The sequence below is a fragment of the Erythrolamprus reginae genome, chromosome 4 (genome assembly GCF_031021105.1).
Source record: "Erythrolamprus reginae isolate rEryReg1 chromosome 4, rEryReg1.hap1, whole genome shotgun sequence".
NCBI lineage: Eukaryota > Metazoa > Chordata > Lepidosauria > Squamata > Dipsadidae > Erythrolamprus > Erythrolamprus reginae.
The window spans coordinates 25831563-25846917 of record NC_091953.1 but is presented as its reverse complement, the minus strand read 5'-3'; the positions used below and the strand labels follow the sequence as shown (position 1 = coordinate 25846917).

Below are 15355 nucleotides of genomic sequence, written 5' to 3'. Positions count from 1 at the left end.
AATTTGGATATTATTAATGCATTTGTATTCCAAAAAAATTATAAAACTTTGCATCATTTATTTGCAACATCTCCTGGTATAAAGTCCCCTTCTGTGCTAATTTGAATAATTGTTAACCATTAAATTCTTCCAGATTTATTTTTTTATTCATCTTAATTTGTTTAATTCCTTTGATGCATATATGTCCCAAATACAACTTTTAAAAAATATATATATAACTTTCTTCAACCTATCCTCATTAATAAATTAAATTACTCGGTTTATATATATGGACAGTTGTATCTTTTATAAGATGAAGCTCTATTTGTTGTTTGAGAAATTGAACTGGAAAAAAGAGAAATATTTGACACGAACATTCACACTGTTTTTAACCTGGTGGGGGTGGAATGCTTAAATCCTATCCTTACAAATTCACAATTTTCCATACATTGGTGCATAGTTCCCTCTAAGCTGAGCAGTGAGCAATCGCTCACTTAAAAATCATCATCAACTCAGAGTTTTCCAAACCTGCCCAGAAGCCGAGAGGGAAAGAGTGAGAGGGAAGGAGAGAGAGAGGAAGAGAGAGAAATAGATAGAAAAAAGAGAAGAAGGAAAAGAGAAAGAAAAAGAATGGGAGTGAGGAAGAGAGAAAGAAAATCAAAATCTAGTTTGAAACTAGCTCAACTATTTAAGTGGCATTTTGATATTGATAGAGTTGCCCTATTATGAGCTCACTGTTATAGACACACAGTACAGTATTTTATTTTGAAATTCTCTGAGGCAAAACAGGGTGGGTTTTTTATTTGTTTGTTTGTTTGTTTGTTTGTTTGTTTATTATTTCTGTGCCGCCCAGTCCCAAAGGGACTGCCGCTCAGACACTATACTTTTCCGCCCACCCCCCAAAAAAATTAGAGGGAACACTGCATTGGAGACAGTGGTGAAATCTACTTACTTTCCTACCAGTTTGGAAATGCACACTTCGAGTGAGCATGTTTCTCTCCGTTCACATGGGTGTGCTTTTTCAACTTCTGCACATGTGCAGAGGGTTAAAAAAAAAAAGAAAATGGGTGGGTGGAGCCTTGTGCTGCTGCCGCTACTGGCTCTGTGAACCACCGCCACTCACCACTACCAGTACGCCCGAATTGGGCTGAACCAGTAGCATTTCTCCCCTGTGCGGAATGCTGACAATTGATCCTAGAGTGTTCCTCTCAGAAGCAATCAAACTGGTTCAATTTAGTGATGTTCCTACCTGAAGCATGTCTGCGCGCTCAACCAATCTATTGTGTTGAAATCGGCCAGTCTGAGCAAAGCAATACGGAACTCAGTAGATTTGAAGTAAAGGTTCCATTTTACTTGTTAGATTTATATCCTAGCTACTCAAGATATCACACAAAGTGCTGTCATTGCCTAATTCCCCCCACTTCACAGCAACTGTGTGATAGAACAGGCTGAGGGGAGTAAGTGCAGTGATGGGCTCCTACGGGTATGGCCATTTATGCAGAAAAAAAATGATTTTTTTCCCTTTTTTTCCCTTTTGGGCTCTGGGTTTTTCCTATCGCAGTAAATGAGGTTGAATGTGTATAATTTTAGAAAAAACTGTGCATGCATGTGTGTATGTACACATACAGTTTATATAGTAGATAATGTATATTTTTGTGTGCCTGTGTGTCATATGTACACATATGGCACATATACATAGAATTAAATAGTATATTTTGGATGTTCAATGATTGTAAATAGATAGGGAAATTATATCTCTTTTAGGCTCGAGGCCAGGCAGCCTAAGCCCTAAACCTTTGATGTGAGAGACATCAAGTTGGCCACCTTTAAGCCAATCACATGACCTTTAAGCCACCCCCCCAGCCACATATCATCAAGCCACTCCCACCTGGTCACATGGGTAGCAAGCCACACCCACAAAATAACCCATGCCCACAGTGTGGTAGTAAAAAAATTTATGGCCCTTCACTGAGTGGGTGGTACCAAAATACCTGCCAGTAAGTCAGTGTTTCTTCTCCTCATCAGTTTATGACTGAATTGAGAAATCTAGGAGTAGGTAAAGTGTACCAACTTCAAGTTGAGGAGGCTGAGAAAGACTGATCAAGAGAGTTTCCATGATGAAATAATGCACTAGATCTGGGTGTCCCCAGTGCCTTAACCACTATACCATCTGTCTCCTCCTTGCATTGCTTAGTAATGTGCTCTAAAGGAACATTTTACTCTGTTGCAGTGAAACAGCCTTTAAATAATATCTCCGAAGACTCTGGGCAGCTCACAACAGTAATAAAAACAGTATAGCAATGGAACAAATCTAATAATAAAAATATATACAAAAAACCCCAACAATTAAAAACCATACAGCACATACATACCAAACATAAAATATAAAAAAGCCTGGGGGAGATGTCTTAGTTCCCCCATGCCTGGCGATATAGGTGGGTCTTGAGTAGCTTTCAAAAGACAAGGAGGGTAGGGGCCATTCTAATCTCTGGGGGGAGTTGATTCCAGAGGGCTGGGGCCACCACAGAGAAGGCTCTTCTCCTAGGGCCCACCAAACAACATTTTTCGGTCGACGGGACCCGGAGAAGGCCAACTCTGTGGGACCTTATCGGCCGCTGGGATTCGTGCGGTAGAAGGCAGTTCCGGAGGTATTCTGGTCCAATGCCATGTAGGGCTTTAAAGGTCATTACCAACAGTTTGAATTGTGTTAAAGATCTGTGTACCCATAGATTTCAACTCTATGACTGATTATTTATTTATTTTATTTGATTTGATTTGTATGCTGCCCCTCTCCGAGGACTCGAGGCGGCTCACAACATATCAAAGAAAACTTTACAGTACAATTAATGTAATTTAAAAAACCCTAAAAGTTCTAATATAATTAAAAACATTCATTACCATTCACTCCATTAACGCTCGTTTGCAACGTCTTAAAATGTCAGGTTTCTACCAGGGTGTTGAGAATGTGTTTAAATTTTCTATTGAGGACATTTTACAATTTCATAGTGGAGATTAGGGTGTTTTTCTGTTAAACCTCTTTCTGTCACTCTAAAGCTCTCCTGCTCACTCCACTGGTTAAATGAAAAAAGGTCAATTCCCTCATGATAGCTTCCACAGAGGTTTAATTAAAGTGTGGGAAGGCTGAAGACTTCCCAAGGCTGAAGACTTCCCAAGAAATGACTGTACAGTGAAAACAGGACATTCACAGACATGTCTTGATTACCTCATAATTGTTGGAAAATTATTGTAATTTCCAGTTTAGTTTGGGTCTAGCTCACTCCAAGGCAATCCCTACCTCTAGATCAGTATAAGTGCACACATGCCAGCGTATAAGGAATTAATTAAGGATGTGAATGTAATTTTAATAATCATGTTATACTATTATTGCATTATAATATGTACATTTAATATTGCAATATTAAGATATTTTGTTATGGCTTTATTCAGTCCTCAATTTTTTATTCCAAGATACCAAAACTACAAATTTTGGCTCTATCAATGTTAATATTTTACCAAAATCTGTCATCAATTTTTCACCAAATATTTGGGAGTCTAGTATCATAATGCAAAGCACTAAAAAAGTTTTGAAACTCACAGTAGATGATTTTTGAGTTAGTTTTTTGTTTTTTAGCCCATTCCCAGGCAGCCCCTATATTCAGATTACAACACTCCGTTCAACTGACAAAAAATACAACTTGATATTTACTTTTTCTGTAGGACAGCCCCAACTAAGTTTTATGGGAATTGTAGTTTAAAATATTGAAAGGCAAAATATATAAATCCAACCTTGCCTTAGAATAGGAGGTGCATCTCAAAATTTAATAGAACACCTGCCTCAAAGTCACAGTTGTTTGAAATTCCCTGAAGCTAAATTTCTGATATAGATCATGTGACTGAATTATTTGTAAGTAAATAACATGCTTTAAACTTACATGAAACTTAGGGGGAAATGATTGATTATAAGAACAATAAGGTACAAAAACAAGCCACTTGACCAAGAGATATTGGAGTGATATAGTCTTGTAATATCTATCAGTCTAGAAGCAGCAACTGTATCTGAAAACTGAAATTCTCCATGATGGTTACAATAAGTCCAGTTTTGAGATAATTTTTCAGCCATAAGTAACTTATATTTATGTAACATGGAGCTGATGCAGAAAGAGTCCCAGCAAAGTCTATGGTTTTATTTTAGAAAGATACTTTCTAAAAAGATACTCTGAAATGGAATGTGTACTTAGTGATTTATTTATTTTTTGCCTTGGTAGAAAGTTTGGTTCAGATAGAAATGGAATTGGTAAAAGTTTTCAAGTCCTGGGATTTACTTTCTTACACTTGAACTTGTAACATGAATATTTTTATAGGGCCATTTTTCTGAAAACATAATTTTAATTAAGAGGTTTTCTATGCCAAGTATTCACTTGCTTGCTATTGATTGTAGAATAAATATGATAAAAAAAATTATATTACGAAAAATACATAAATCTTTTAATGGTAGAAAACGTTTAAATGCCTGCAGTTCTTTTTTCTATGTGATAGAGAAAAGGATACCATTTCCCCCAAATGATCAACTTCGTACTTAATTATCATTTTCAATATGTAACCAAATAAAATAAATTGTTCTGGGCTTTGTTTGCAGAAACAAAGTCATAGTAATTGAGATAAAATAGGGCAGAGTTGCTGGTCGAGTGAAAAAAAATTATAGGAATAGATAAAAAAAACCATCAAGTATGCTGGAATTATTATTTCCTGGAAGACTACATATTTAAAATTAAGATTGCAACTAAGATGGAATTGTTTCCTATCATGGCGATTTGTGTAGCTTTTCCAGCATTTTGGCAAGTTGTAGTATTTAAAAATGCAGAACAAATGTTTACAAATGCAGAAACAGGATCTGGCAGAGAGGAAGAATGTTCTCCTTGTCTGAACACTTAACACTTCCTGCAATAGAGACAATGAACCAAAGAAAAACAAAGAAGATTTAAAAAAAAAAATCAATCCGCTGGGAAGGATACCGGTAATCTAATTCAAAAGAGTTACTAGCGACATGCAAACGAGGGCATACAAAACTTTTGCTAGACCAATTCTTGAATACAGCTCAACTGTCTGGAACCCGCACTGCATATCAGACATTAATACAATTGAATGAGTCCAGAGATATTTCACAAGAAGAGTCCTCCACTCCTCTGTTAGCGATAGAATACCTTATGCCACCAGATTGGAAATTTTGGTTTAACTTAGAACTTCTCCGTCTTCGATCCAACCTAAGCGTAGTACATACAATTATCTGCTACAATGTCCTACCTGTCAATGAATACTTCAGCTTCAACCACAACAATAGATGAGCACATGATAGATACAAACTTATGGTAAACCGCTCCAAACTTGATTGCAGAAAATACAGCTTCAGTAACAGAGTTATCAATGCCTGGAATGCACTACCTGCCCCGAGTCCTCAGAGAGGGGTGGCATACAAATCTAATAAATTGTTATTATTAATTATTATTACCTGACACTTTGGTTTCTTCCCCAAACCCCCAAACTTTAACCTTAGACTGTTTACTGTCAACCTCATTCCATTCCTAAAAGGTCTTGAAGGGGCATGTATAAGTGCACCAGTGTGCCTACCATACCTGTCCTAATGTTCCCTTTTATACATTTTATGTATTATATTTCATGTATTACTAATCATGTTTATACTCATATCTGTTATCTAATACATGCTTGAAAAAATAAATACAATACAAAATACAATAAATGTACTTCTGAAAGTTTTGAACTTACAACTGTTAGTAGCAGCCAAATTCACACTTCACAGTAAACCAGTATGTGGTTTTGGGCTCAACATGTTTTTGTGAAGTGAGCCATTGCAATTTTCACATTTTAATTAATGATTTAGTATTGTGTCCAGAACAAATATCAGCTCTGAAGCTTCTGGAACTACCTGTAGTTGCACCACCAAATTTCAGCAGAGAAGCTGCCAAACTTAGATAGGAAATATGCAGTAGCTTTATCGGAAGTCCTAAAATTGGTCTAACTTTTTTTTTTAGAGAAAAACAAAAAACCAAGAATGAAATGTTAAATTGGACAAAAACTTTGGCCACTGACTGGCTTCCATCTTCCAAAAGTTTTCAATTCAAGGAAATCTTGAGTGAATTGTATCCCTGAAGATCCCTGAAGATTTGACATTATCTTACGTTCGATAGATTATTTGGATAGCACCGAGACATTCACATAAAATATCTGAAAAGTAGATCTTTGGGTTTAAAATATATATTTTTGATTTCTAAAGAGAAGGAACCCACACTGTGGAAGATATATCGCAGGGTTAACATTCTTCTCCAAAAAAAAAGGCAAGGCTGTTTTTTAATCTATGACTGTCACCTTTGGTTGCGACTAGACCATGGACATGATTCTTAGAATGAAAACGGTTTTCGTATCCTGGATCTCTTTCCTGTCATTTCTTCAGAAGATGACAGTGACCCCCACTAGTACACTATGGGCAGCAACAACTGGTGACATAAAGTCTAGAGTCTTGAGGCAGTTCTTCCTTGTACTTAAAATGGCCTGCAGGTTATACATACAGGAAACTGCTATGCAACATTTGCTGTTTTTGGAAAATAGCTTTTAATTTCGTGACAAGGACGAATGAGCCTTAAGGGAGTAGTAACCAGCAACATTTCACTGGAGGTACAACATCTTGGTTGACCCGTTTTTGTAAATCCTGCAAAACAAAGCAGAATAGAAGTTTTTTTTTTTTTTTTTAAAGTCTGTCTTTTCCTCGGATGATATTAAAAAAAGGAAATGTTGGGTTGTTTTGATACTTAGGGGTCCCCCCCTTCCTTTCTCTTCTCATTTTAACCATGCAATATTATTCCATTCAAATGTATTTTTGAAACACTTGCTTGAAGTCTTTCCACATTTTTTTGAGGAATAAACTCAAGATGAATACTGTACATCAATAAGCCAGGAAAGGGTTTGCATTCCCAATTAAAAAAACCCTTTCTCCATTACTTTTGGTAATTAATGCATGTAAATGAGATAAATCACTATATGGCAAAATTAAGTGGGGAATGTAATTCATCAGATAATGATTTTGGTTGTGTTTGTTGGCATTTTCTTATGTCATTTATTGTGACTTTCTACTCATATTGCAGACACACAAAACCCATTTATCAAGCTACATACAAATATACCGAAAAGTATACAAGCAATTGATGGAAAGCAGTTGATCGTCCCCTGCAGAGTTACAGCACCTGATATCCATGTTAAATTAATAAAGGTAGACTCTTTTTATTGCTTGCTGTATGCATTGCTCATTATTTATTTAATTAAAATCAGTTGATTCGGATAAATGCATTTAATGCATCAACCTTTGCTAGATGTGTTAGTATTCCGTTTAGATGGAATCATTGGCATATTTCAGTTTTCGCTCAGGTTGCTTAGAGTCGATGGGAACTTTTCTAAAAGGCATTATAATGATAGGAAAAACATCTGTAGTTAAGAGGCTAATTATTTATTTATTGCTGTAGAGAGGTAGTAACACCTGGGGCAGAACTGTGAAACTTGCTCAATCTATATTACATTTCATCCATAAATATATCCAGCAGTCTCTGTAGAGCATTGCTGGTTTCATGAATGATGTAATAGCATCTCAACTATGTGTCACAAGTTCTCGTCCTCTTGGGTGTGTTTGCATTGTCACAGGGCATGTACAAAAGGGATGGGACTTGCATAATACAGTCACTTGGTTTACATACACAAAACCTGCCTATTAACTTGTTTGGTTACAAATAATGTGTTCTAATCTGTCTTTTGATGATATTTTATATTTCTCTCTGATTGCCATTGGAGTCCCTTCCATCTCACCATATCTGTTAACTTGCGTGAAATCTGGTGAAAAACCTCATTGCTGAATGTTTGTTGATTTGCTGTGGGGTCTTTAAAGTCTCTAGATACCAGCAAAGTGGACTCAGAGGCTGGGTGTTGCCTGCACCGCTTCCGTTCCTTTCCTTATGCAGTGATACCTCGTGTTACGAACTTAACTGGTTCCAGGACGAGGTTTGTAAGGTGAAAAGTTTGTAAGACGAAACATTGTTTCCCATAGGAATCAATGGAAAAGCGATTAATACTGGCAAGCCCAAAACTCACCCCTATTGCCAGTCGAAGCACCCATTTTTGTGCTGCTGGGATTCCCCTGAGGCTCCCCTCCATGGGAAACCCCACCTCCAGACTTCCATGTTTTTGTGATGCTGCAGGGAAATCCCAGTAGGGGAATCTCACCAGTGCAAAAACGGGTGCTTCGTTGGCAACAGAAGTCCGGAGGTGGGGTTTCCCAGCGAGGGGAGCCTCAGCGAAATTGCAGCATCGCAAAAACATGGAAGTCCTCAAAACCCCACCTCTGGACTTCCGTGTTTTTGTGATGCTGCGATTTCGCTGAGGCTCCCCTCGCTGGGAAACCCCACTTCCGGACTTCCATTGCCAGCGAAGTGCCCGTTTTTGCACTGCTGGGATTCCCCTGCAGCATTGCAAAACCAAAGAAGTCCGGAGGTGGGGTTTCCCATGGAGGGGAGCCTCAGGGGAATCCCAGCAGCGCAAAAATGGGCACTTTGCTGGCAACAGAAGTCCGGAGGCAGGCATCCCAGTGGTGGTGGCTTGGGTTTGTAAGGTGAAAATAGTTTGGAAGAAGAGGCAAAAAAGAATCAGTTTTGTATCTCAAAACGTTTGTATGACGAGGGGTTTGTAAGACGAGGTATTACTGTAGTTCATAGCTAGTCAGCACAGGCAAAGCAGAACTGTCAATGTTTTATCAACCTACAGCAGTGATGACAAACTATAACACACATGCTGGAAGTGGTGCGCAGAGCCATCTCTCCAGGCATGCCAACCATTGCTCATTGCTCTTCTGGGTTCCAGCGCTCACAGGCACATTGGCCAACTGGTCTTCGTGCACGCGTGCATGCCAGAAATCAGAAGACAAAGTGACTGGCATTCATGCACATCATATATAAGATGTTAGTGCAGTCTGATGGGGACGTGATCCAAGGATTGACTAAATGGTGGCAAAATGAGATACAAGTAGAGGCGCAAGAGATGAAAAATATAGTAGAGAATATAAGATTAGATTAGCTTAGATTTATTGGATTTATATGCCGCCCCTCTCCGCAGACTCGGGGCGGCTCACAGCAATAGTAAAAACAGTACATAGTGACAAAATCCAATGCCCACCAATCCAATTACAATTTTAAGTTAAGAAATTCATAAAACAATCCCAATATATATATATAAAAATCAAGCACACAATCAATCAAACGGCAAAACAACATGGGCAAGGGGGAGATGTTTTAATTCCCCCATGCCTGATGGCAGAGGTGGGTTTTAAGGAGTTTACAAAAGGCAGGGAGGATGGGGGCAATCCTAATCTCAGGGGGGAGCTGGTTCCAGAGGGTCAGAGCCACCACAGAGAAGGCTCTTCCTCTGGGTCTCGCCAGACGACATTGTTTAGTCGACGGGACCCGAAGAAGGCCGACTCTGTGGGACCTAACTGGTCGCTGGGATTCGTGCGGCAGAAGGCAGTCCCGAAAATAAGGAAAACTAAGAATACAAGAAGTAAGGAAATGAGAAGGAAAATATTACATAAGTGGTATTACACACCCGTTCAACTCGCATACTTTCAGCAGAATGTTAAGGGTATTTGTTGGCATGGGTGCCAAGATAAAGGAGTGTTTATGCATATGTTTTGGGAATGCCCAGTAGTGCAGAATTTTTGGCCAAAAGTGCAAGAGGATATTAATATGATGTTAAATATAAGATGGATAATTACTAAGGAAATGTCAGTATTAGTCAAAAGTAATGAGATGGGAGAATACAGAGAAATAAAACAAGCAGCGATAGAAAGCGCTCAGGCGGTAATAGTCTTGGGTTGGAAGGATGTGACAAAATGGACAATGCAAAATTGGTACCTGTACATGGTGGACCACATTCAGTTTGAGATTATGGACAAAAGGGTGAATTTGGTTAATGAAACTGACTTGCGACAACTGATGGGACGATGGGACAAGGTAAGACGATATATGGCGAGTAGAATCCGAGACCAAGCTACAAGAAACAAATTGGAATGACTTTATAATATGTAAATAGATATTTTGCTCTTGGGTTAAAATGGTTTATACAAGAAACACCCCCGATTTGGTGATGGGATATGAATGTTTGTCTGGTGGTGGGCACAATTCACAAAACACTTGTTTTATGTTGTGTGAGTCCTATATTGTAATTAAAACTAATTAAAAAAATTAATAAAAAACCCAAACAAAATAAGGCATTCATACACATCTGGAAACCGAAAGCTCAGCTTCCGGGATCGCATGTGCGCGCCAGGGAACTGTTCTTCCGATTTCTGGCACTCCCGCCCCCTGCGCCCATGACCCCTCCCATTTCGGCACTTGGTGCTGAAAAGGTTCCCCATACTGACCTAGAGAATATTTACAAGGGATGTAAATTGCCTTGCCTTTCGAAAGAGTTGAAAAACTCATCTCTGTTGCTGGGGTTATTAGATCTTCCCACTGACTAACGAATGTTCTTCGTATGATTTATTGAATGAATGTTAATGAAAGTTTTTAAAGTTAGATTTTTTAAAAGATTATTTTTATGTATATTAATTGGATGAATTGTACTATTGTGTTTTTGTATATGATGTGAGTTGCCCCGAGTCCTTGGAGAGGGGCAGCATACAAATCCAATTAAAGTAAAGTAAATTGTAAAAGACGGGACCGCCTTCTGCCACATAAATCTCAGCGGCTGATAAGGTCCCACAGAGTTGGCCTTCTCCAGGTGCCATCAACTAAACAATGTCGTCTGGCGGGACCCAGGGGAAGAGTCTTCTCTGTGGTGGCCCCGGCCCTCTGGAACCAACTCCCCCCAGAGATCAGAACTGCCCCCAGCCTCCTTGTCTTTTGCAAATTACTTAAGACCCGCCTGTATCGCCAGGCATGGGGGAATTGAGACATCTCCCACAGGCTTTTATACTTTTATGTATGCGTGTATTGCATGGTTTTTAAATGATGGGGTTTTTAGACGCTTTTAAAATATTAGATTTGTTTACACTGTCACACTGTTATTATTATTGTTGTGAGGCACCCCAAGTCTTCAGAGAGGACCGGCATACAAATCTAATAAATTATTATTATTATTATTATTATTATTATTATTATTATTATTATTATTATTATTATTATTATTATTATGTCAGTACAACACAGCAAAAGAGATCACTATGCTGGATTTCGTATTTCATCACCAGTTGGGCACTTCCCAAGCACCTAGGACTGCGTGATGTAGCGGCGAATTATGTTTGCCGATCCCAGTAAAGCGGCCTTTTGCAATTGACAGATGGAGATTTTGTCAATTCCGAAGGTTTTCAAATGTCCGCTGAGATCCTTTGGTACTGCGCCCAGCGTGCCAAGTACCATTGGGACCACTTTCACTGGCTTATGCCAGTCGTTATTATTATTATTATTATTATTATTATTATTATTATTATTATTATTATCATCATCATCATCATCATCGTGAGGATTGTGAGCCAGTTGTTGAATTCTTTTGATTTGTACAAAAGTGATTACAGCTGACAAATAGTCTAACAGCACAGATTAAAAATTCAGCGGAATCTGATATCGCTTTTTTCCAACGAACGTATTTTATTGAAAAGCATAAGCTTTTGCAAAGCGGTGTAGTAAAGCATTCCCAGAAATCAGGAGACTGAGAGTTCTAGTCCTGCTTTAGAAACAAAGGCCAGCTGAGAGACTTTGGGCCAGTCGCTTTGTCTCAGTCCTAGGGAGAAGAGAAGGACAAACTCTGTGGTTGGTAAATCCACAGTAACTGAATTTAAACATATATCCAGGGGTGGGCAACTGCCTGGACGGACGGACGGACTCAGTAGGGTAGCAAAAATGGAGCTCCACCCCAGAGCACCCAATTTGCACTGAAATATGTTGAAAAAAAGTGCAGGGTATCCTGGCATATTCCACACCCACAGTCTGGTAGTAAAAACTTTGGTAGCCCTTCACTGCATATATCCATCCTGAGATAAAGTACAGGAAATAGTATAAGGGCAGACTAGATAGACCATGAGATCTTTTTCTGCCATCAATCTTCTATGTTTCTATTATTTCTAAACAAACCACCTCTGAAAAACAATGCCAAAGGAAACGGAAAGGTCTAGTCCGGCTAGATTCCAGGAGTCAAAACTTATTGGAATGTGTGCGCATGAACATGCATTCACACGCCTCCTCTCCACACCATCCACTAAAGCTTTCTTGATCTAAAGCTCAATTTATCAGATGCTTAAGGTGACTAAATAGAGGTAAGATTAAACTGGGTTGAACTAGGAAGGGATGAAGGGATCGAAGGACATGTAATAATAATAATAACAACAACAAAGTGGAAGGGACCTTGGAGGTCTTCTAGTCCAACCCCCTGCTTAGGCAGGAAATCCTACACTGCTTCAGACAGATGATTATCCAACATCTTCTTAAAAACTTCCAGTGTTGGGGCATTCACAACTTCTGGAGGAAAGCTGTTCCATTGATCAATTGTTCTAACTGTCAGGAAATTTCTCCTTAGTTCTAAATTACTCCCTGCTTGTTTAGTTCCCACCCACTTGCTTCTTGTTCTACCCTCAGTTTCAGGTGTTCTGGAGAATAGGTTGACCGCTGAGATATTGTGACACTGCTACCATGGTCTCTCCTGGACTTCTCCTCATCAAACTATATCTTCTCTTCTCTTCTCTTCTCATCTCTTCTCATCTCTTTCTCTTCTCATCTCTTCATCTTCTCTCTCTTCTAATCCTCACTCTTCTCTTCTCATCTCAATCTCTTCTCTCTTCTCTTCTCACCTCTCATCTCATCTCTTCTCATCTCTTCTCATCTCTCTCTTCTTCTCTTCTCTCTCTTCTCATCTCTTCTCTCATCTCTCTCTTCTCATCTCATCATCCTCTTTCTCTCTCATCTCATCTCATCTCTTCTCATCTCTCTCATCTCTTCTCTTCTCTTCTCATCTTCATCTCTTCTCACTCCTCATCTCATCTCTTCTCTTCTCATCTCATCTCATCTCTCACACTAATCTCTTCTCTTCAACTCATCTCTTCTCATCTCTTCTCTTCTCATCTCTCTCTTCTCATCTCATCTCTCTCATCTCTTCTCACCTCTCAACTCACATCTCATCTCATACTCTCTCTTCTCATCCTCATCCACCTCTTCTCTCTCTCTTCTCATCACTTCTCAACTCTTCTCACTTCTCATCTCTTCTCTCATCTCTCTCTATCTTCTCTCTCTTCTCATCCTTCTTCTCATCTCTTCTCTTCTCATCTCTTCCTCTTCTTCTACTATCTCTCTCCTCTCATCTCTTCTCATCTCTCTCTCTTCTTTATCTCTTCTCTCATCTCTTCTCATCTCTTCTCATCTCTTCTCATTCTCATCTCTTCTCATCTCTTCTCTTCTCTCTCTCTCTTCTCTCTCTTCTCTCTCATCTCTTCTCTTCTCTTCTCATCTCATTCTTCTCTTCTCATCTCTTCTCTTCTCTTCTCTTCTCTTCTTCATCTCTTCTCTTCTCTTCTCTTCTCTTCTTCTCTCTTCTCATCTCTTCTCTTCTCATCTCTTCTCATCTCTTCTCTTCTCTTCTCTTCTCATCTCTTCTCTTCTCTTCTCTCTTATTCTCTTCTCTCTCTCTTCTCTTCTCTCTCTTCTCTTCTCTTCTCTTCTCTTCTCATCTCATCTTCTCTTCTTCTCATCTCATCTCATCTCTTCTCTTTCTTTTCTCTTCTCATCTCTCTCTCTTCTCATCTCTTCTCTTCTCATCTCTTCTCATCTCTTCTCTTCTCATCTCTTCTCATCTCTTCTCTTCTACATCTCTTCTCTTCTCTTCTCATCTCTTCTCATCTCTTCTCATCTCATCTCATCTCTTCTCTTCATTTCTCTTCTCATCTCTTCTCTTCTCTTCTCATCTCTTCTCATCTTCTCATCTCTTCTCTTCTCATCTCTTCTCTTCTCTTCTCTTCTCTTCTCATCTCATCTCTTCTCTTCTCATCTCATCTCATCTCTTCCTTCTCTTCTCATCTCTTCTCATCTCTTCTCTTCTCTTCTCTTCTCATCTCTTCTCTTCTCATCTCATCTCTTCTCTTCTCTTCTATCTCATCTCTTCTCTTTCTCTTCTCATCTCTTCTTCTCTTCTCATCTGATCTCATCTCTTCTCTTCTCTTCTCATCTCTTCTCATCTCTTCTCTTCTCTTCTCATCTCTTCTCTTCTCTTCTCATCTCTTCTCTTCTCTTCTATCTCTTCTCTTCTCTTCTTTTCTCTTCTCATCTCTTCTCATCTCTTCTCTTCTCTTCTCATCTCTTCTCTTCTCTTCTCATCTCATCTCTTCTCTTCTCTTCTCTTCTCATCTCATCTCTTCTCTTCTCTTCTCATCTCTTCTCTTCTCATCTCTTCTCATCTCTTCTCTTCTCTTCTCATCTCTTCTCTTCTCTTCTCATCTCATCTCTTCTCTTCTCTTCTCTTCTCATCTCTTCTCATCTCTTCTCTTCCTCTTCTCATCTCTTCTCTTCTCTTCTCTTCTCATCTCATCTCTTCTCTTCTCTTCTTTTCTCTTCTCATCTCATCTCTTCTCTCTCTTCTCTTCTCATCTCTTCTCTTCTCATCTCTTCTCATCTCTTCTCTTCTCATCTCTTCTCTTCTCTTCTCATCTCATCTTTCTCTTCTCTTCTCATCTCTTCTCTTCTCTTCTCATCTCATCTCTTCTCTTCTCATCTCATCTCTTCTCTTCTCATCTCTTCTCATCTCTTCTCTTCTCATCTCTTCTCATCTCTTCTCTTCTCTTCTCATCTCTTCTCTTCTCTTCTCATCTCATCTCTTCTCTTCTCATCTCATCTCATCTCTTCTCTTCTCTTCTCATCTCTTCTCATCTCTTCTCTTCTCTTCTCTTCTCATCTCTTCTCTTCTCTTCTCATCTCTTCTCTTCTCTTCTCATCTCATCTCTTCTCTTCTCTTCTTTTCTCTTCTCATCTCTTCTCTTCTCTTCTCATCTCTTCTCTTCTCATCTCTTCTCATCTCTTCTCTTCTCATCTCTTCTCATCTCTTCTCTTCTCTTCTCATCTCTTCTCTTCTCTTCTCTTCTCATCTCATCTCTTCTCTTCTCATCTCATCTCTTCTCTTCTCATCTCTTCTCATCTCTTCTCTTCTCTTCTCTTCTCATCTCTTCTCATCTCTTCTCTTCTCTTCTCTTCTCTTCTCATCTCTTCTCATCTCTTCTCTTCTCTTCTCTTCTCATCTCTTCTCTTCTCATCTCTTCTCTTCTCTTCTCATCTCATCTCTTCTCTTCTCTTCT

General features: G+C 39.0%; 1 protein-coding gene across 1 annotated transcript in view; it reads left to right on the top strand.

Moving 5' to 3' along the window:
- The window catches only part of LOC139166403 (vascular endothelial growth factor receptor 1-like), a 121772-nt gene that overhangs the window by 28736 nt on the left and 77681 nt on the right, over window positions 1-15355 (top strand). Inside the window, 1 exon segment of the mRNA XM_070749871.1 lies at window positions 7134-7258. Within this exon segment, the coding sequence (XP_070605972.1) occupies window positions 7134-7258 (125 nt within the window).